Here is a 23,904-nt window from a genome sequence, read left to right as displayed (position 1 = left end):
AAAGTCAAACAAAAGTAAACGCTAAATGCGATGTAAAACGCAAAGAAACAGTGTCATATCTCTGAGATTTTAAAGCCATGTTGACAGCTCTTTAATTGATTCTGAACATCTCATGAACAATATCACATTTACATCGCGATTTTACAATGAACTGGTTTTCATTACTGTCTCATATTGCCTAGGGGTGGTGTGGTGTCATACTGCTCCCTTCCACTTCTTGGCTCTTGGGGTTTCATTCTGGACTGAGCCTTCAGTGTGGAGTCTGCTTTATTCTCCTATTTGGTTTTCTCTAGGTGCTCTGGTCATATCCCAACATAAGGAGGCATGCTGCTTTAATTAAATTTCTAGAAATAGTCTTAGTGTGTGCACACATGCTTGTGTGTCCTGCAGTGAACTGGTATTCCATTACAAAACACTATAAAACAGATTTGCTGGGTGTCAAAGTGTCACATTGGACCAAGTGGTATATTTAGCACAGGTTTTTAGTTTACCCGTCTGCTTATAGTGTAAACTGTCACATCCTGTCTGGCAAGCAACATGTATCAGTAAGAAAGCGTAAACTTTTCCCCTTTTCATTTAGCATCAATTATTTTTTTTATAACAGCTGTCCTGCGCTTGATTTTGTTGTAATGGATTCTGAATCATTACACCTCAATAATGTCAGGCAAATCCCCAAGCTGTAAGCAAAGTCTCCTTGCCAGGGCAGTTAGCTCTTGAATTTTGGAGATACTAATATCTGTATGATATACAGAGATGGTAGAAAAACCTGCCGATGGTTTATTGGTAAAAGACAGCCTACCTCCGTTTACCTGTCAGTATATTAAACATGATGTGCAAGGTGGTGCAGAGAAACTGTAATTTGTTTATATTTTCATTCTCATTATATTTTCAAATTATTAATTTGGGTTAAAGATAGTGATAAAGGTTTCAAGGTCACAAGGTCATAAATACAGTATCGGAGAGCTTTCATTTTATTCCTTATGTTAGAGTAGAACTTAAAACTGGACTAATCTCTGTTTAATTAACAATTAAATGTGACATTTTCAAAAATATATATTTTTAATCAGATTCAAATTAATGCCTAATTTTTGGCACTCAAGGAAGTTCAATATGTATTGTATCCTACTAGACAGTTGCATTTTATGTGTATACACTACTGAAATGGTATTCAGGATTCTTGTTGAATGTCACTTCATGTAAGTTTTTCTTGTTTTTTTTTTCCTCATCTATAATATCCTTAACAAGAAATAAGTACAAATTACTTATAGTACAACTAATGATTTCTCAGTGTTTGAATTACAAATGACAAAATCTTTAAAAAAAGATTACAAAAGATACAAAAAAAAGATATTTTGTGAAAGAAAAATCAGATATCCCTGGGGGTTAAACACTGCACAATCCTTAAGTAGTTAATTACTTTAAGAATTTCAAGCAATTAAAGAGTTTCCTGTGCCATGATCACAGGATAACACCAGAAATAGTCCTGAAAATCAAGAAATTGAAATAGAAGTGCAGTTTGTTATGGAAAGCCTCTGAAAATATAATCCTTCTGACTGGGAACAGTGTTCAACAATTCCTGCATCATAGTTGTGGGGAAGAAAATATCTTTTGTCTTGTCATTTTGTTTTCTAAAGATTCATCTCTGTCCTACATTCTTTGAAATTTGTGTGGAATAAACCAGATTTGAAACAAAAAAAAACAAAATTAAACCAAGAAATACCTTTAGTATTAGAATTAGTCTTTTGAGTCGTTTAAACTTTTAAAACTGTTGTTTCTGTGTCTATACCAAATGTTATTTGAATAAATTAGCAGTTGCTCTTAAAGTGATGTGAAATTCAGAGTCATATCTGGAAAGGATATAATTTGTTTGCTTTGTTCTGCAGGCAATACAAAATCCAAATGATATCCATCTTCAGGAGAGAGCATGGAATTCTGTCTGTCCATTAGTCATACGCCTCAAGAGGTTCTATGAATTTTCTTTGAGACTAGGTAAACTTTGTTTGATGCCATTAAATATATTAAATATTGATAATAGAGGAAAAAAACTAACTTTATAGCTTGTTCAGCAGAGTTCCTGTTGCTTCTCAGATTTTTTCCCTTCTCATATGCCTGAACTAACATGATGTGGAATCTGCAATAAGTAATGAATGTAAACATGCCAGAATGTAAACATGCAATGTTGGTCTGTCACTATAGATCTTGTACATAATGTCTATACCTAAAGGTGAAGTCATTTCTCAGGGGTTGAAGTACCTTATTGTTTGTGTCATTGGCTCCTTGTTATCAGTATCCTGTTTAAGGAGCACGAATGTGAATGAATTTTCTTCTTTCCTGTAGAGAAAGCATTACAGAGCCTCTTGGAGTCACTGACATTCCCACCCTACACCCCAACACAACATCTGGAGAAAGAGCAAGCTCTGGCAAAGCAGTTTGCTGAGATTCTTCACTTTACACTTCGTTTTGATGAGCTGAAGGTCCTGTGCTTAAAAAAAAAAACTTTTGTAGAATTGTTTGTTAGGTTTAAGTATAGAAACATATATAAATATAAAAAAAATATATAAATGTCATTGTTTATTCAGTTAAGGAATCTAAGGGTCTAAGGAATAATTAGTCTTCCTAACTTTTTAAATCACAATTTTATTTCCTCTTATTTATAGATGAGAAATCCAGCTATTCAGAATGACTTCAGTTATTACAGACGGACAATAAGCAGAAACAGGATAAATAACATGAACGTAAGTTTCAGTATAACACAACCTAAACTTTATATTTTCACATTTTATTGTCTTCTGAATTATTTTTTTATTGAACTGTTTCCTTTAGGATCACACTAAAGACAAATCAATGGAGTATTTACTAGTCTTGACATTTACAATTCAGTCTCCGGTTTGTGTTTCAGTCTTCATACTGAAGAAATCTATATGCTTGACTTATTTAATGCCCTTTAGGATTTTGAATGCTTAAATCTGCCACTTCTGTTTCCGAATAAAATGATTTAGACCTTTTAGCCTATCCAAGTAGGACATTCCTTTGAGTTTGAGAACATACCTGGTCAATCTTCTATCAACAATTTCCAGAGCAGCAATGTGTTTTGTCTTGTAAATAGGAATTTTATATAGTATTCTGAAGGAGGTTTTTGTAGCTCTGCGGTATAAACATAAGTAATTTAAATTGTTGGTGGCAATATATTCTAAAATTGTTACATTATTTCCTGCATTTTATGGAAGATGAAAATGATGTTCACATTAATGCCTAAGTCTTATGAGTTTCTACAGATTCAGTGTTTACCATTTTATATTTATTGTTTGGTTCCAAATACATTATTCTTCATTGTGCAATATTTATCAAATTGATCTTTTAGTTCTACTTATTGCTTCTATGTCTTATTTAACATAGACTAATTTGTTTGTAACTAATTGGTTTTGCTTTTAGATCCTTTTAATAGATCGTGTTGTATTAGCCATTTCTAGTCTTTCCAGATGCTCTAACCTTGATCTTTCTATGCTGAAGTCTTTTTTTCTGTTTTGTGCAGTTAGACATTGAAAATGAAGTCAACAATGAAATGGCCAACAGAATGTCACTCTTTTATGCAGAAGCCACTCCAATGTTAAAAACTCTTAGTACTGCCACAACAAACTTTGTGTCTGAGGTAAAGGCATAAATTTATAATTGGCAATAAATATAAAATATAAATAAAATTGTAAATAAAAGTTAAGTCCTTTTTTATTTTTCTGTTTTTTTTATTTGTGTGTAGAACAAGACATTACCTCTTGAGAACACAACGGACTGCTTAAGTACTATGGCCAGTGTATGTAAAGTTATGCTGGAAACACCGTAAGTAATTTTGGAATCTAGATATACAACATCAGTTAATCAATTATCACAAATCATGTCTCTTTTTGAGTAATTATGCAATGGTTTGGTTATATGATATCACTTATGTCTCCTGGTCATATCAGGTGTGGGGCTTCTACATGAAATGTGACATGAACAAGCAATGCACCTGTCCTCAAACTTAGTGCTGCTAAGGCTTCTTTTCTGTGAACTGTAATATGATCCTGAAAAAGACAGACTTGAATTGTGAAACACTTTATGATCTTTTCTTGATGAAAAAGTCCATTAAAACGTAGCTGTCTTGCAGAATGATGTTGTAGCTAGTGACTCTTCTTGACAGATTCATTGCATATAATTTCTTCATTTTTAAATAAGGAATGGGGAGTAACAATTCTTTTTAATGTGTTCTTACAATGTTGTCTCTGCAAATTGTTTTATTACCCAAATCTGATTAAATATTAGCAATCCCCATCACATCTTAAATATTCTGTGCTGTATTATTGGTCTCAACCAGTGCAGCCTGATAGAGTTGTTTAATATAACATTAAAAAGAGCTCTTCAGAGGTGATTACGTTTGGTCCAAATATGTATGCAAAAGCTTTTTTAAAATCTTTACAAAATATTGTATTTTTTTCTTAGGGATTACACAAGTAGATTCAACAGTGAAGATACCTTGCTGTTTTGTATGCGAGTCATGGTTGGTGTCATCATTTTGTATGATCATGTTCATCCAGCTGGTGCCTTTACAAAGACATCAAAAATTGATGTAAGAACTTTTTTTTAATATTTAGCTTTATCAATGCTATGCTAAAGTGTTATTATATTAGTGTTGAGAACTGTTCCATTGGTCACCCACTAAATTTAACAATAATAAGATTTTGCCCTTCCAAACAGCCTCAGTCATTTAATTTTAGACCCACTCCCTGACTTGGATAAGGGTTCTGTACTGCAAGTCTTTTTTGTAATCTGAGTTTTAAAGTTAGAGACCCTGTCTTAGCCATGGGCTGAGCACAGAGAATTACCATTCATACAATAGATATTAGAGCAATCCTCCCTAATGTTTCCTACCTCTGTCGGTAAGTGAGACAGGAGGGACTAGAGAGCAGAATGGTAAGAGTACCAGGGTTTATTGACTTTTAATGGTTAACAGGTGTGTGTGCTAATCAGGGAGGGGGGTAGGGAGCAAGAAAGAGAGAATGTAGCAGCTGCTAGCAGTCCATGAATTCCCTTTATACAGGGAGAGAAATTAAAAATGGTGAATGAAAAATGTTTTGAAATGTTTTAAAATCCTATCATTAGAAAAATTTAACACTTAATAATACACCACGCACTAAAAATGTACGGTACAGTAAATTAAACTTTGGGAGAGAGATTGAGAACCATTTTCTAACTGATTTATAAGTGTTGTATATTTCCTTACCCTACACTGAACTTCAGTAAACAGAAAATGCATGATAAAGAATAGAATGGCTTGGATTTTTACCTTACGTTATTACAGTATAGGTTACTCACAGTTTTCAGCGAAAAAGCACAAGATAATGTACAATGTACAAAAAGTGAGACTGAAGCTTCAACTGGAGCTTTGGTGGATGCTGGCGGTGACTTTTGTCGTTATTATTCCAAACTCTATGAACATAAAACAACAATATTTTAGATTTTAGTATTTTCCTATTGTTAGTGTATACAAAAGCTGTACCTGCTTTCCAGTTTGTGATCAACCATTTTCAGGTCTCAGTACCCTGAGCAAAGCCCTGTGCTACAGGCCTTTAATGTATTGTACCTTTTTTTCATAGCTTTAGTGTTTTTAGCATTATACCGTTTTTATTATTCATAAATAGCTAAAAAAGCCAAGGCTTTTCCAAAATCATGCTTATCCTGGTTTCTTTGTATTGAACATTTTCTTTCAGATGAAGGGCTGCATAAAAGTTCTGAAAGATCAGCCAGCAGACAATGTGGAGGGTCTTTTGAATGCACTCAAGTAAGTTGTAATATTCTTTTCTCATTTGTAGTATGTTTATGATGTATCCGGTGATGAAAAAATTAAGAATTATATCAATTTCCTATTCAGGTTTTGTGTTAAAAAATGTAGTGGAAATGCTGTGTCCAGGAAAACTATTTTACCATCTGAGCTGAGCTTTATATTTTGCATGTCAGAGGTCCATGTCTTAGACTTAATGAAAAGCATCATGTCTTAGATGTGATGATGGAAACAGACAATTAAATAGTCACACATATGTGGTAAACACCTGTTTGTTTTAAATTCATACATATTATTTAAAGAGCTTGCAAAGGATTACAAATGTGAGTATTTTTTTATTTGACTGCTGTGGACTAGTTTATGAATAAATATGGCAGAATGATATCCTGGTAATACCAGGATAATACTAATACTACGGATAGTGTACAAGATCAGGACACTTGCTTTGCAGCACTGCCATCCTTTCATATGACCATAATATTCAAAAACGCTTTGCATAAGGCAGCATTATAATTACCTTTCACATGTTGTGTGTTTATGTAGTTATATAATAAACAGGCTTTCTAAATGCACTCATTTATTTCATCTTAAATTCACCACATTTTACAATAGAAAATTTGGACATTTCTTTATTGAAACTTTTATTATTGTTGATAAGATCTCGTACATATATTAAAAGATTAGCAGCATTTCTAGTATATATGAAAAGTGATCACTTTTATTTGAAAGTATGCAATTATGTTTACATTTCTCTTAGATTTTTTTTAGAATGTTAGTTTTTCATAAATTCTGAGAAACTGTTAACAGTATTCTGATGCAAGTTATTACCAGAGTAAATGAGAACAATGAATTGGTGTATATGTGGTTTTCTTTCTTAATGCAAGATATTTATGTACTGTATGTGTATTTGCCAAAGGAAGATTTTTTCTTATTTGCAGGTTCACCACAAAACACCTGAATGATGAGACAACTCCAAAAGCCATCCGAGCAATGCTTCAGTAACAATTTTTATATGAAGAGGATCTATGTTCTGACCTCAGAAGATGTATATGTTTACATAATTTAAAAGACTTGATGTTAATACTTGTGTGTATTTACATAGCTATTCCATCCTAGTTAATGATACTTATAGAAAATATGCCTTTATTCTAAAACCGATTGCCAATACTATTGTTTGTTGAAGCACAAATTAATTATACCTTACAGCCTTATAAACTGAAACATGCAAAACTGCTTGGCATGCGACTGCTTTTTATTTTTTTTATTTGCGTTCCAATTCCCATAATTGACAATTTTACAGAAAAGAATAGCAAAAAAGATTTTCTCTTTTATTCAGGGAAGCTTATACCAGGTAGCAAATGTATTATTTTATGCATAGACATATTTTTGGTGTGTTTTGGTGTTTAAATGGGTGTTTACAGGAAAGGAAAGGCCCAATTTGCCTTTGAAATTACCAAATTTTCAAAACAAGTTGTGTATGTGTAGGGGACTTTGTTGTTGATTGGTATCTAATTGCTATGATTTAAAAAAAGATGTAGCTTTAATTTAAAATTGAGAGACATAAAATGGGACTTTTAAAACATAAGAAATATTAAAAAATAAATATGAACACATTTTAGTATCTTCTCTGTTTTATTTTTATACTAAACTGTATTTGTATTTTGTATTTAGAAACAAGGCACATACTAAAACTGGCTGGAAGTTCTGTAGGGTGTGGTCCTAAGGGTTAATTGTTAGCATTGTGTTCAGTAGATCAGCAGATATGTCCAAGTCCGTTTGGCTGCAGAACCACAGGAAGGGCTCTTTTGGCCTCAGAGAACTGTCTGGGGTCAATTTACCTAAATATGTAGAAGTAAATCCTGCCAAGATGGAGTTCAGCCAGGCAAGAATGAAACAAGCTGAATTCTGTCCTCCTGACTTTTCCATTAAATGCAAAGATTCAGGAATGGCGGTTTTCAAAAAACTGAAAACAAATACCCATATGTCGCTGTTTCTGATCATACTGTACCTCATATAAATATCTAAACAGCCAGTTCCATTCAAGTTCATAATTCAATGTAGTAATGCAGGTAATTCAGTGATGAAACTGTTTTATTGTTTTTAGCAAAAGGTAGTGTTATGTGTTGCTCTGTGTGGTATTGCCTCAATTTTTTTATAGAGTGAAAAAGCTAGGGATTCACAAAGGATTTAAAGTACATTTTAAGTCTTGCTTTATCAAAGGAGATTTGTGAAGGGGACACTTGCTGTTTTTCATATGGAAATACTCATGTGGAAATAGCACATTTGTGGAAGTATTTGCCAATATAAGCTTATCAGCTGTAATCATAAATTTAACTTCAAAGGTAATATTTCCCACATTTTCATAATTTGTTAACTTGTGTAATTTAATGCATTTTTATTGTATCGTAGCAACATTTCCTCTTAATAGATGCTGATCAAATGAACGTTATATTTACTTGGTGAGCTGATTTTACTTTTGTATGCAAGGAGTTTTTTGACACGGTACATTAACAACATCAGTATTAACCACTGGAGAAAAGGTTTGATCATTCTTTATACTAAACGTTTAATTGCTTTTCGATATTTTGGAAAATTGGACGTTTGTTCAAATCTTAATGTATATTTATTAAATTTTCAGAGTTTGTGAAAGTACTTCAGGGCTATTCACACTACACTGTTTATTCATTCTTTTGCCAACGTTTGTCTTTACCGCTTCGTCTTAACCTTGATGGCAGTTTTTCTGGTATCTTGAATTAATTCTTGTGTAACAGTTTATCATTGATTTAATGAAGAAATGTTTAGTCCCACCTGCATGGCAATGCAAAAGTAAATGATCACTGTTTTGGGTTGAGGTAAATATATTTTTTAAAAGTTAAAATTAATGTTTTTCTAATCTGTAAAATTTAATAAAGACATGGTTTCATGAAAGATATGCTTTGTTTTGTTTGCTTTTACTTTCTTCAGATTACTAGCTATACCAGCTTGCATTACTCATTTCTTACACTGATCAAGTTTAGAATAAAGCAAATGTTGCTTATGTCTAACAATGCAACACATTTCTGTCCACAACAGTACAATGTTTCTCCTTGCATTTGTGATCAGATTGGACAGGGTAGTTCTATAGGTTTCAGTTTTGTCATGTAAACACTGCAAGAAATGAACTCTATGGTGTGAATAGCCTTTTAAAAGCAAATATAATAGCTTTCTTTAAAATGAATTGTTATACAAAAAATACCAACAGTAGTGGAAATTCTTTGCATATTGTCATTGCAAAAAAAAAATCTGTTCTTTCCGTGTCAGTATTGTCTTAAATATTTAGTTGATGCTAAAGTGTGAAAAAATGCTAATTCCCAGCTATATAAAATATTAGCAAAATGCTGTTGAAACTGACAATACTTGTTTTATTTGTTGTGTGGTTTGGAAAAGTGGATTACAAAAACTTCTTTAATGGTTTTGCCTTGTATATTATATGGATGTCTGGAGTGAAAATAAAACTGGTACCTTTACGTAACCTAAAGCCCTGTTTTGTTACCGTTACTTTGTTCCTTTTTTATATATAATGTGTCATTAAAATGAAACATGAATTATTGTAACCAATAGAGTAATACTAGGGAACAGAATCTTAAATCACAAAACTATTATTTTTGTAGCCACTTTGGTCTTAAATGTATTTGTGTTTTCCATGATGTGTTTGGTTTATGTTTTATTGATGGGGGGGAAACATATTTCCTGACATCTACAATTTCAGGCTTTCGTACTTGAAATATTGGCCGTCTGAAATTGTTGAAATTGGCCATCCCTCATTTCTAGCTTCTTTCAGTTATACTGTGTTGCTATATACTTTTAATAAGCAGCTTTGCAGAGGATACGCCAAATAGAATCCTGTGTTCATATGAAGGAAGAATGATGTAAAATCAGAGGAGGCATGGTGTGGCATGATGGATTATCAGAAATATAGAAATACATGAAAGATTACAAATGAAAGGCCATTTGGCCCATCTAGCCCATTTATTAGTGGTTAATTGATCCAGGGCTTTTATCCAGCCAGGGGGTCAGCTTTAACTACACTTAATGAACTACACCAGTGGTTCTCAAACTGTGGTACGCGTACCGGCAGTGGTACGTGGAGTGCCGCCAGGTGGTACGCCAAATGACCCTGGAACTGTGTCGTGTGCCCTGAAAAATCAGGACGGGTTTTCATATTTTGTATTTTAATACATGTCGAATACGCAGCCTACGTACTACGATACAGTGCACGCTAATACTTCAGTGGACACAAGAGATACTCTGTAATTCTATACCACTCTATAGGAATGCGTGCTACAGACGCAAGTGACCAATTGTATTTAAAAAAAGCTACTGTATCTCCAGCAAATAGGGAGAAAGGAGAATGTGCGTGATTCTGGAACAATGCCAACGTTGTAAACACAGGAATGCATAGAAATACGTGCTACGAACGCAGGTAAACTTGTGAGCACAGGAAAACGTGATTACAGAAAAATATTTAAGAACTGTTCTAATTTGAGAAAAATACACAGAGCGTCTCTGTGTTTGGCTCTCATGCGCATGAAATAAAAACTCCAAATAAATACGGAAATAAAAACGGAAACGTGGAAAAATGCAAGCTTGCGGATTGCTAAAGCAGGTAAGCTACACTATTTTTGAAGAACCTTATTTACCGTTGGCAAAAGAGCTGACACGTATAATGTGTAGAGAAAAGGCTGCTAAACATCTCGACCTGCTGCCCCCCTCCCCCTGAAAGACACAGTCATTCATAGAATTATTGAAATGAAGGATTATATCAAAAGTACACTGATAGAGCGCGTTAAGATGAGCAGATGTTTTTCACTGCAATTAGATGAGTCTGTAGTCGATTTGGCCAATTTGCTCGTTTACGTTAGATACGAGTTTGAGGGTATGTCCCATGAGGACTTTCTGTTCTGAAAACCGCTACCAACAGGAACTACAGGAGCGCACATATTTCAGCTTCTGAATGAATTTATCAAAGAGAATAGCCTCGACTGGATAAAATGCGTCTGAGTTTGTACAGACGGTGGTAGAGCAATGACAAGCCCACATAACGGTGTAGTTGCACGAATTAGAGAGGTTGCTCCAGAAATTAATGTACGCATTACAACATCCACCGCGAGACATTTGCCGTCAAGGAAATGCCTGAAGATTTAATATCTGTTAGACTCTGTTGTGAATTGTATCAAGGCTCGAAAAATTAATTCAAATCTGCTTTGCTCAACTAAACAGGCTCACCCCTCTCACTGAAATGGTGCTTTTTTATTAGTTGTTGTTAATGTTTTTTTTTTCTGTAAAACACTTTGAGAAGCCACCTTTAAAGGCGCTATATCAAATAAAGTTTTTTATTATAATATTTATTATATGTATGTGTGAGTGTGTGTGCACGCGCGCTCATGTTGGTCATTGAGAATTTCGGGGGTTCCTATGAGATGATGACTTGTAGGTGGTACTTGGATGCTTTGGTTGGATTAGGGGTGGTACTTGGTCCAAAAAGATGAGAACCACTGAACTACACTGTTCATTTAAGAAATCTACTGAGTGCACTTTCAGTGCCTTTCAAGATTTTGAATACTTGCAACTGTCCCCTCATAGTCTTGTGTGTCAAGACTAAAAAGGTTATTTTCCTTAAGAATGTCTGTGAAGGATATTCCAGTAAGTTCCAGAAAGTATCTGCTTTTTCTCTGAACAAATTCCAAAGCAGCAATATTATTTCTATATTGTGATGGTCATAAATGAACACCTTATTCAAAATGACACCTTATTAGTGTTGTATGGTTATTGCATCCCTTATTTTAAATTCTAAATTTTACATTGTATTTTTAATTGCTTCTCAACATGTCTCGAAGATGGACGTTACTGTAGCCTGTTTTAGCTTTGTGACTTTTTTTACAGTTTGTTTTTACTACCTGCATGCAGTACCTTACCTGTGAGGTGCTTGACCATTTCTGAATTTGATCGTTTTTTTATTAAAATTTTTAGTCTTTTTTTTTAAAGATGGCCCCACATTGCCTTTTGGGCTGAGCCCCGGCCAGGTTATGTGGTCTGCCCGGCCCTTAGGCGCTCGCCTGGCTCCAGGGGCAGGTCCTGGTAACCCTGTCCCGGGCAGGCTACATTCGATCTTAGTTTGTATTGTCATGAGGGTTGTTTTTGGGCTGTTCTTTGTCTGACCTGTTAACTCAGACCTGTTCGCCAAGAGAAACCCTACCAGGAGCACAAGGCTCCGTATGACATAGCTCAGCGCATCCCTGAGAAACACAAGCCCCACCACCATGACAAGGTAACGATCCATAGGGGGGGATTCTACCTCTCAGCTGGCTTGGGTGCGCCTGGGGATCCCCCAGGAGATGCTGGAATCTGTTGCTGGGGACAGGGAAGTCTGGGCTGATCTACTCGGCTTCCTGCAACCACGACCATCACCAGCAAAAGCGGAGTGAAAATGAGTGGATGGAATTTGCCGGTTTGACACTATTGACTTCCATTTTTCATTGATTTCTTATTGATCCTTGTAAAAGTTCTGGAAGTGATGTTTAATCCAATGTCATTTGTGCCCTCATAGACGATAACAGGGACGATATGTACTGTTTGACTTTTGCACCAAGACAACAACAAGAAGTTTTTTTTTGTCTCAGTTTCCTGTGCAAATCTCAGTTGTGGTGTTCTAGAGAATTGAGTGTCCAACAAACACTTGTCTTTTTGGATTTTTAGAAATTGATGATTCCTCAGTACAATTACTAAGGTCTTTTTTTGCCACATGAACCTTCATATGACCTCCAAGTAGTTTTTCATCCAGCTGCTATATTAAAAGAGTCTTTATATCGTATAACCCCAAAAAATGTCTGATTGCCTTACAGTATGTCAATAGTTTATGAGCAAATAAAAAAAGCATTATTTTTTATTGATCATTGAATTTTTGCCACAGTGGTCTTTAGATACATGTCACCATAAATGTATTATCATGTGACAAAGTGTTCTTATGCTAAAAATAATATACAACATTCCCACATAGTTTTATCTTATACAATAGACAATGTTGTTTTAATATATTATTAAAATTAACTGAAGCTCAGAATCAAGCAGCAGAATAAGAATTCAAAATAAAAGTGGTATAATCTACAATCTTAAACAAAACATCTGTATGGAATATGTATCTAATGTATAGTTTTGCTTTTTAAAGTATTATATAAAAGATTTAATCTCAGAAATAGAGTATATTGAAAGATAATAGTGTCTTAGAATGAAGTACTGTATTGTATGGTATAGGTTTTGCACTAAAGGAAGTGAAGAAAGAATTGAATTCATTGAGGATTGTTTAATAGTTTAATAGCAGTGAAAGTTTCACATTTTTCCTGTTTTAAGATATAGGGCATTAATATGGTGACCATCATAATATCTGGCATCATCATATAATCAGTATAATTTTTAACTGTCTTTGACCTCTATAAGCAATACAATGATGACGGTCAGTGCGATCAACGGCTGCAATTCCTGAATCATTTCACCAAATTCTATCCATCTTTGAATTTCCTGTAATGTAGCCTCCACCAATATTGCTTGTCTGGATATAAGCCTCTCCATTAAATACCTAATGCTGTCATCTTCAGTGTATCACAAACCCACTGATTTACACAGCTATCTACAAAAACTGACTTTGTCAGTTATGCAGTGACTGTTGGACTGTTTTTTTATTCACAGGGGACACCCTGCATACTGTAATGACAGTACTCACCAGAGTCACAATCAGCTCTTCATACCATCAACCTGATAACAAATTCCCAGACACAGAACCATATTACACTGGTACTTTCCTTCTTACATCCTTTCTATTCCCAAAAATAATTAAAGACAATTACTCTGTTTTACAGAGTCGTGTCTCCCAGCCAAGATTTCAGTGGCCTGTTCAGTGTGACTGTCTCTCAGCGTACATTTACGGGGATTTCAGGACTTCTACTCCAAAAAAACATCAGAAGCTTAAGATTAAGTATTTTTTGGAGCACACCCTCCCCATTCATTCAAAGACTAATTTCTTTGAATAACCTCCAGTCATTTATAGATTCCAGCCCTGATCTATCTTTGTTTGGACAGGGTTCCAAAGAAGTAGTAACCTTTTGCCATATATGGATGCTTTTTTTAAAATTTCATCATGCATGATTTTCCAGTAGAATGCAGTAGAATGAAAATTACAAATAATTATTAACATTAACATTTGCATTAAATACACACACTAAGCCTGTTTCATAACATGACAGATTTTTACTAGAACAAGGAAAAATTTAAATGTAATTAAAATTAAAAGTATAATACAAAATAAATGTAAGCTTTTGTCTTAAGTGGGCTTTGTGGATGATACTACTGAGTTTTTTTAACATTACTAAATTGTAGTGGGACAAATAGAAATTCACAGATCAGCAGAATGGTCTACAAAATGTAAACACAATAAATATACATGGAACAGAACCCGTGCTGCACACTGGGGCTCTGAAAGATGTGAGTAAGAAGCAGCCTTATTGAGCAGCAGAGGCTGACAATTAGTTGCCAGATATGTGGCACGGCTGAGCAGCAGAGGTGCAGCTGCTGTGGAGGAGTTTGAAACGTGTGCAGTGTGACTAGATGGAGAAGGGGAAGAAGGATAGAATCATTTTCTACAGAAGTGTTGTAGAAAACAAGATTCTAACATTATATTGACGTTCCAATTATTGTTTTGAACAACTGATAATGTTGTTAAGTGTTGTTGTGTCTCTCAACATAAGGATTCTAGATGGACGTAGTGGGCAGAAGAAGTCTTCAGTTATTTTGTCTACTGATAATTTTCTATGGCACAGACCATCTACAGATGTGACAGATCATACCTGACATTATCACCAGTCATTTGGTACAATAATTCACAAAGAAATCCAAAAATAGTTAAACTAGAAAGGAAGGGAAGAGAAACCACAGAAAATTGAAAAGGGATACAACAGAAGCAAAGACGAGGTAGGTCCATAGAGAAAAACAAAATCTTCATAAAACGTTTTCTGAGGAGCGTTGTTTGGTTTAATAGTTTTAAACACATTTTACTGTTCTTTCATAAGGCTGTTGAATGTTTCTTATATTGAGTACATTACCACAGAATGATTAGTTATTTCTAAATCCTGGAGATCTATAGGCAAGCTCTAAAATTGTGTCATCATCTAAAGTTAAAACAGAGGGTTGGAAAGGTTGAGTGCATTTGACCTCTCTGGGACCTTTATAGAATGCTCACATTCACAGAAAAGCACACTAGTGACAGTCATTTTTATTACTTCCACCAGCTTCATCAGGATGTTAATAAGAGAAGGCATTGCTCTTCAAGGTGACTTCCCGGTCAAAGACTCTTGGATCAGTCACATGTCTAGTAAACTAACATCTGTAGGACCAAATTTCATGTCTTTTAAAGGATCCTGATTACTAACAGAATGTTTCATACTCTAAAACACTGAAGTGCCTAATTGATTTCACTTTGCAAAGGAAAATGCAGCATTGCATTTTGGGACTTGTGTCTGTGTGGTCAGTGCCATTCAACTAAATGTGCAAAAACGCTTGAAATAAAATGCATTCTATTGACTAATTTCCTTTTGGACGATTAACCTTTAATTTAATGTACTTATGACAATATATATTTCTTGAATATAGGATGGGAAACAATGAACTTCAAGAAGCTGCAAAAAAAACATTTTTCACCACAATGTAAGAAAGCAATTGAAAAGGAAAGAAAATGTTAAGATTAATTATAAGAATTATACAAATTTAGATAGCATGATGTTAGAATATTAAGTATATGGTATTCATTTTAGTCACCATGTTGCAAAAATATAGCTACTCTAAAAGCAGTTCAGAGAAGAGTGACCACATACAGCAAATTCCTCGGTTTAAAGTAATGCTGACAAGCTACAAAAGACTATTGCACTTCTTTAGTCTTTTTTATGTTCTTATACGTCATAGCTTATGTTTTATAAGTAATTTTCAAATATACTTATAGGAATTGTTATACACCTTGGTGTACTGATCATGGCAATTGGAGGAGTAACTTTGAGATACTTCTCCAAGCTTTTTGTAAAATTAACATTAAGGCTTACAATTCCAACATTCTAATCATTAAACAAAAGCAAAGAAACAAAATAAATAATCATTGTAGTTCATCCATTTTGTTCCAAAATGCTTCTCAGTAGATTGACTAATAGCATATTGAGCTTCAGTGTCGGGGTTATGGTTTACTTCCATTTGGCAGACATCTGATCTATAACCTGTATTCAATGTTGCTGATTAAGAGGAAAAGGATCCATCTCACATTGCAGATCAATATCTTTACCTCTGTGACTCTGTTGCTTTCTTTGGCTACTGAATCCTTGTAGTTTAAAATCAATCATGTCTGCCGACAGTCATTCAGACTTTCTATGGGCATGTAAGACAAACAGATTGTCTGGGAACATTAATGTAAACTTAATCTTTTAATTTGGGCACATTAAAATATGGATTTAAAACAATGTACATGCACATGTGCAGTCCTGTTTAGCAATTTAACATTAATGGTTCAAAATTATTGATACTTTCATAATAAAAACATAAAGATGCTTACTTATATAGTATTAATGTTTCTCATTGAACAGTAAGCTACTGTACCAGCTAGTGTTTTTCTTCATTTTGTCTTTTAGATCTTTCTTCCATTTGTAAAATGTGTAATCTATTATACCCCATGAATTGCAATAGTTTATATTGTAGATGATTTTTAGGAATGAAAATGCTGTTTTATCTGACATAAACCTACATTTTGGTCTCCAGCCTGAAACAAAATATTTTCCTGAATATATAACACAAATTTGGGAGTCTTTGAAAAATTGTTTCAAAGTAAATTAATTTTAGAAAGCTGGGTCATCCAATTGATTTTTGTCTTATTCCTTTACAGATTTATAGTAGGATGATATAATTTATTGCCTATTTTCTTTGATGTAAGATAACTAGTTAGGAGGTCAGATGCAAGAGAGCAGTGGTTACAAACAAGATAGCACTTTTTATCTGGAACCACATTACCCAGACGTCAATGGTAATGACCTGACATCCCTCAGTCACTTGACCAATTAGTGGAAAACAATTGGTCAGATAACATTTAAAACCAGGAAACTGAGCTTCCAGAGAGCTGTTGGACTCTGCTGGCTTTTTGATTTTGTGTGGTATAAAGCATAGGTATAAGGCACCACAAAAGAAATGACTGACCTGTGACACCAGAGACATGAACATAAATAAATATTAGTTGCTTTTGGAAAGGGGTTGGGGACAAAATTGAGTTTTGGAGCCATTAAATGGTTTGAGGCAGATTGAATGTTTTTTTTTCTTGTTACAATAGTGGGAATAAAGACTTTTTATATCTGTTGAAGTGAAAGGTCTGCAAAGGTCCATGAGCCATGCTACCCTATATAGGGATCTTTCACACAGAGTACCTCCTTACCTGCACTCAGAAAAATAGATCTAACTAAACGTGTTTAGTTTAATCTTTATGGTCACTGCAAAGTTAAAGTATTTTCTTTTAACCTTGCTCTGAAAATATATTGACCAATAACTATTTAATTAAAAAATAAAAGATGCGTAGTCATAAAATACAATATAATGTATTGACAATGTTTAGTAATGTTTGACAGTTTTTAGTAATGTAATGTTTGACAACGATTAGCCAGTAAATTGTAATTTGCTTTACTATGGTTCTGCATATCACAGGAAAATTATAGGACAGATTATTGAAGAAGACTGTTGTTTTTTAAGCATTCCCTTGTATGCAATAACCACTTATAGGGCCCAAAATGGACTGTGGAGAGCTGGAGCTTAAACCAGCAGTACAAGGCAGGATGTACCCAGGACAGGATACCAGTCCATCAAAGGGCACACAGACAATTTAAGGTGTTAATCAATCTAGTCTTTGGAATGTGGGAAGAACTGGAGAATGTGAAAATAGAAATATGGATTACTGAATGCAGAAAGATTGAGATAAAATATAATCTTCAGAAAAAGATTGCAGAAGGTGAAAATTGTAAACTCAAAGTTTTTATTACAGATCCTAAAAACAAAATTGTATGCATTCTGTTTGAGAAAATTGTTATTTTCTTTTTTTATGAAAGAGTATTGCACTTTTTGAAAGCAAATAAAGTGACAGTCTCTCAGGTTTATTTCATACATCCCAACCTCATACGAATCTATAAAGAATGTTTTTACTCCAAACACATTCTTTTTAGTCACTGCCACTCATCATGTTTTGACAGAGTGGGGGATATAAAATCATGGATGACTTGAAGTAAAAATAAAGCAATATTTGAGTTCCAGCTTTGCTTTCCCCTTGGCATACCTCCACATTAAGTTTCTCATTCATTGCTTTCACAGCACACTTCAGCTACTCTGTTCATAGTTGCCTTCCAGGGTAAACTACAGACAGGTTCAGTCCTATTCTTCCAATTATTATCCTTGTCTGATAAATACTGTATTTTCAAGTGATTCGAAATTACATACTTCATCATGGCAAAAAAATGTTAATAAAAAAACAGTTTTAAGTAAGTTTTAAAGAATAGAAAAGAAATAAATTAGTGGAAACTACTAGTGTGAAATAATTCTGAACCATATTTGTGAAAAAATAGTAAAGATCGGTAATTTATGAGTTTGCAAGAATGATTTTAGGGAAAGGATGTTAAACCCTTTAAAATCAGTTAAAGAACTAATTCTGTGTCAACGGCTCATTGTTAAGGAGAAAAAAACATTTTTTAAGGTCTTTTACAATAAATTTGAATAGACTGATAATCATTTTCTATAACAAAAGTATTGCCTGGTTTTACATGCACTTCCATATGGTTTCAACTGTTGTCCTCAGGTTCATGTTTCACTGTTTCACATTTAGTCTCCTTTATGCAGGATTAAAATAGTTCAGTTCTTTTAATCTGTGGTGTTGTGTGGAATGTATCTTGGCTACTTCTATTTGCATGTTTCCTCACATTACATACACAGTTGAATCTTTCTCAAAAGCAGTCTTTAACTTTTGTGTAATGTTATATTCATTTTATATGAAGTTTATGTTTGTGCTACATGTACCCACTTGCAACACCCACCAATTGTATATAGTACATTTCATCTGCTGTGTGTTTACCCAGTGTTGAATTTGGTACTTTGAATTTCTTTTGCAGTTTTTGGTAATTTTTCTATTTTGATATAATCTGTAAACGTAACTAGTTTGTTACCTGCACCTGAATCAAGATCATTGATATAACACAAGAATAGCACAGATCCCTGTAGCACCCCTTATTTAATTGTCGGTTTCCAATAACAAATTCCAAGTATCACTTTGAGTGCCAATTGCCTGTTACATTAGAATTATTGAACATTATCTTTTATTAGAAACGACTAAAATCCTTCTGAAAATTACATCTGCTATGTTATATATTAGTATTTTATCCACTGCTGCCTGTTTGCTCAAAAAGGACTCTAGTTAATTGCCTTTTCTAAATTCATGTTGACTTTTCTTAAGTCTTATTGGTGTATAATTACTTGGTTTGGTTTAGTCATTAATTTAATGGACGGACACTACATTAGCTACATTTTCCAGTCAGTAGGCATTACCCTGTCTCGAGAGACTGCTGGAAGAGTTTTGTCAATAACCAATGAGTAACTTCTCTTGTTTCATTATGTACAATTGAAAGACTGATAGTATATCAAGGCCTGTAGATTTGTTTTTCCTTAGTGCTTTTAGTACATGTAACACTTCTGGTTCTGCTATGATAATGCAACACTCAAGACAGCTCACATCAGGGATTACATGGATTAAATTCTGTGTGATCAAGGAGATTTTGGAGGCAGGTAGCGTTGTTAGAATTTGTTTTTATTGTTTCAGCTGAGTGTAAGTGCAAAAAAATACACGACACACAGAACTATCTTTTTTTCTTCTACCCAGTACCACTCACACTGTTAAAGGATATATATTGGGGATAAACAACACAAGTAGCTATAGATGTAATGCACATTCTTAAAATTATGAAACAATATTTTCCATTTTTTAATTAGAAAATAAGGTTACACTTATATTATTTAAAATGGGGCTTTGTTGTTCCTCAGCTGGAGCCAGATGTTTGTAACTTCACTGGTAAACACCTGGGTGAAACATGCATAATTTAATTTTCCTCTTCTTCACATAAAGAATTCTCATCCTTATTTATGAGATCCTTTACAGTTTCCTTTACTGTTCTTTGACAGTTGTAGTACTGAAAACTACTTTCACAAAAGTAATCAAAGAATAATATCCATGTGAAACAACACAAAACCCAAGAAACTTCTTTCTGATTGGCATGATATTTTCAAATCTAAATAAGCAGCTCTGTATATTTCATACCAATAAGCTGCATAAGCAACACATAGAGCACATTATTTTTAGGAAACACAAAGTTTACTGTACATTGGAAGCTAAAGGGATATTGTATACTATAAGTAGGTGATTCCTACTCCATAGAACAGTGTGATGAGTGTGCAAGGCTACACCAGCATAAGCTGCACCAGTGGTGTAAACACCAGTCACCAAGGGCACAATTCCTACAGAAGTACTTTTCAGTTAGTGATTAAAACCTGAAACACCATCTGCTTGATCAAAAAGATCTTCTGTCCTACATGGACTGAACCCTGAAATATAAAGTATTGATGATATCAAGAACAGTGCTTATTATTGTAACATACTAGTAAGAAGCTGATTTGATTTTAAATTTGTGAAGTTTCAGGTTTGTCTCCAGTTAATAGTAAAGAAAACTAGTGATTTCCTATTGAAGAAACAGATTAACGTCTTGGAATGGGCTCCACAGAGTCTAGACTGAGCCTTTCCAGTGTTACCTCAAGCAACACTTGCTTCTTTGTAACAAAAGAGGTCTGTCAGAATGTATTCATATACTGTACATGGTGATCAACCTTTTGATTTCTATTTTAATCACTTAAAGCTCCAATGCAGGTAAATGGAGCCTAATGTTACCCTTCATGTAACTCCTGATTACTCTTTTGGGAATGAATAATTCAGAATAAAATGTAAAAGACATTTTCAGTCCATTATTAGATAATATGGATGAAATGATGACATTGAAAATGACACTTTTTGAATTGTATGTGTATTTTTTACTGAATAAAAACAAAATTATGCACCGTATTTTAATTACAGCAGTTTGGATTTAAAGGTTTTTTTTCATTCCATTATTATATTAGATTGAAATTCCACACTCATATGTAAAAGTGCTATATAAGTGTAAGCAATTATTATTATTATATTTGATTGGTACTCTAATACAACTATACTTATTAGTAAGTTATATATTTATTAGTGAAACTGAGGTATTTTATGAGAATTGGAATAATATCAGAACAACCCCACTAGATAATAAATACATTAATTTATACAAAAAGCTTTCAGAGTCCAAATGTAAAAACTATGTCTATATGCTTTTTTTCAGTAGAATGAAAACATCATCACTGTTAAATATGTCTTCTATAATACCTATAAATGGACTGCAATTGTTAATACTGTCTTTTGTAAATCCAGATAGACTTTTTTGCATTTACACAAAGTAACTCTTATAAAACTATTCTTTCTGTCTGTATAGTATTAAGATAATTAAATGTCATATATCATCCCTTAAGGAATTCTGTCGGTTTTTGATAGAATAGTTCCATTTTCCCCATGTAAAGTGCTGGAGTTTCTCCAAGCATAATGGATATTTTTAATTCAGCTCCTTTTTACATCAGGTTATAAGAATTCCCTCCCACAGTTTCCCTGGATCTCATTATTTTTATTTGAAATACTGATCTATATTTACTCATCAAAAACATATGTTCACACTGAAATAGAAAACAGTAGCCTCTCTGTAAAATATATTGAAAGTATATTGGTTGATGGTCAGGGATTAAAGTAGTGATTTAGAAATACCCTGAAACATCTATGGTGTACTACATTACTTAAAGGCTGACAAAACTCACTTTAAATCAGTGGCACATTAGTATTTCAATGGACTTTGAGCTTGCTCTCTTATGGTCACATTCCTTTTTTTAAATTAACGGAACAGATACTCAACCTAATTAAACTAGTTCAATACGCAGCATCTGACTGGTCATCACAAAGCCCAGCATTCAATGTCATCTAGTGTATTTTATTTATTATCGTTTTAACAGCCTTAGAACTCCATCACGGTTAATTTAGTTAACTTAGTTAATTTAGATCAATTACATGAATATACCTGAAACCTAGTGGTTTCCTATTTAGAATCCAAGTTAGTTGGTAACCTTACCTTGGAATCTGTTATTCTACCCCTTCTTTGACCGGACCAAAAAATCATTTATGATGTGGGGTTTGCCATTTTATCTGGAATTACAATCCATGCAATATTATTACGTTCGGCAATGCTTCCCCTAAAGGATTCAATATTATTGAAGACCTTCAGTTAGGTACATTTTCATTAACACCTCCTAGCCTTCTCAAATGTACTGTATATAGCAAAAAAGAATGCAAATACACTTTTGTGAGTAGTAGATGGCTCAGGATCTAAAATCTACAAAGTTTGAGTATATCTTTCTGCATGTGTAGAGTAACACACACCTTTATTAATTAGTGTTAAAAATTAATAAAATATTGTAATATACTCCTTCATTTATTTTTATTTTTAATGACCTAAGTGCAACTGAAGAATCTTGTAATAAACCTGTCATTTGAATTATAAAATGGATTGTTTGTATAATAGTTTTAATCTCAAAAACACCAATCTCTCATACAGGGACTTTGTGACTAATAGTATTTCTAAAAAGTTTTAAAAGATCAATAGGGCACTGAACAGAGGCACACAGGATCCATTTTTTCAATATTTTAAAAAGGTTTATGGTTTCTGAATAGATGTACAAGAAAATGCAGAACTCACCACTTCACCGCCTTCAGATGGACACATCCCCACAAGTCGCATATAAGGGTCTCTTTTAAAAGTCCAAGGAGGAGGCTATGTTCTGATGTAATGGTAAATTCCTGTGGAGTGCAGACAGTTTCATAAGACCTGTAGGCTCTTAGGTGGTCATGCTGTGAGGCCCATCTGTATCCTGCATACTAGCTCAGGCAGTAAAAAGGTACCTTAATGATGTTCAGTTATATAGTGGTTCCAAAGTAATATTATTCCATTTTAAGAATATTCATTGTCCAAACAAACATGAATATGTAGTAGTATGTTATTGGCAAACACATATTACTACATGGTTGGTAGTTACAACTTTATATGTAATAAAGGGTGTGAATATTAATTTTGCATTGATAGATAATAATTCTTAAAATAATATTTAAATTCACAATATATTTGTTAATATTCATCAAAGTATTAATTCTATAATTTTGCATTTGTATTTTGTGGCTAATGTATGATAATAACTGATTTTTTATATTCTGACCCATCAAAACTGTTTATCAAATGAAGTTTTTAAATTGTTTGAAATCTTACAAAGGCCTGCTTCAGTTTGTACATTTATCTTTCTTAATTTAACACTAAGAAGTGCAGAAGATATGAAATCCATAAAGTAGATTTGCCAACACTCACTTAAATTTGTTCAATCATAACCCATGGCTGTAAGACATTAGGAATAGTGGAATTTAGCAGTACATGTTTAACACATTTGGAAAAATGTGATTTGATATTCTTCCACTATTGTATTTGAATTGTATAGCTTTACAAGTTAGTTCTATACATGTTTTGTTAAAGATCCCCAGTATTTCCATAGTGTTTTAATTCCTTATTAAATTCAAATCAGAGTTTTGTGTAACATCATAAATTATGAGGCTCCAGCTTGTTGGTTTAACTCTCCCTGTTCATCTGAATGCTTCACACCTCAAAAATAAACTTTTTAACCTTGGTTTTGTGTGTGCCTTGCTATTTGAATCTGCCATCAGATAATATAGCACTAGGAATCAAACCTCTAAGAAAGCTATTTAATAAAAACCTATTAGCCCTGCTGATAGTGACAGGATTCATGTCAACAACGTTTACAAGATGCCTTAGTTTTTCATTGTTAAAATAGAT

General features: G+C 33.6%; 1 protein-coding gene and 1 long non-coding RNA gene across 13 annotated transcripts in view; one reads left to right on the top strand and one right to left on the bottom strand.

Moving 5' to 3' along the window:
• The window catches only part of fam49a (family with sequence similarity 49 member A), a 57,556-nt gene extending 48,227 nt beyond the window's left edge, over positions 1-9,329 (top strand). For all 12 annotated transcript variants that reach the window (XM_088625634.1, XM_088625628.1, XM_088625633.1 and 9 more), the window contains 8 exons: positions 1,884-1,989; positions 2,338-2,474; positions 2,658-2,735; positions 3,533-3,649; positions 3,755-3,834; positions 4,474-4,600; positions 5,742-5,812; positions 6,751-9,329. In XM_088625634.1, the coding sequence (XP_088481760.1) occupies positions 1,884-1,989; positions 2,338-2,474; positions 2,658-2,735; positions 3,533-3,649; positions 3,755-3,834; positions 4,474-4,600; positions 5,742-5,812; positions 6,751-6,814 (780 nt within the window). In that variant the 3' untranslated portion in view covers positions 6,815-9,329. The remainder of the gene's footprint in view (positions 1-1,883; positions 1,990-2,337; positions 2,475-2,657; positions 2,736-3,532; positions 3,650-3,754; positions 3,835-4,473; positions 4,601-5,741; positions 5,813-6,750) is intronic.
• Positions 9,330-19,718: 10,389 nt separating this feature from the next.
• On the bottom strand, positions 19,719-22,845 carry LOC148674894 (uncharacterized). The gene is made up of 3 exons (XR_015935586.1): positions 22,765-22,845; positions 22,141-22,214; positions 19,719-20,497 (listed from the first exon to the last, which is right to left on the bottom strand). It is a non-coding gene; the product is annotated as an uncharacterized LOC148674894 (long non-coding RNA).
• Positions 22,846-23,904: the final 1,059 nt, after the last annotated feature.

This window comes from Lepisosteus platostomus, chromosome 3 (assembly GCF_059453375.1).
Source record: "Lepisosteus platostomus isolate fLepPlt1 chromosome 3, fLepPlt1.hap1, whole genome shotgun sequence".
NCBI lineage: Eukaryota > Metazoa > Chordata > Actinopteri > Semionotiformes > Lepisosteidae > Lepisosteus > Lepisosteus platostomus.
This window is presented reverse-complemented; position numbering and strand designations above follow the sequence as displayed.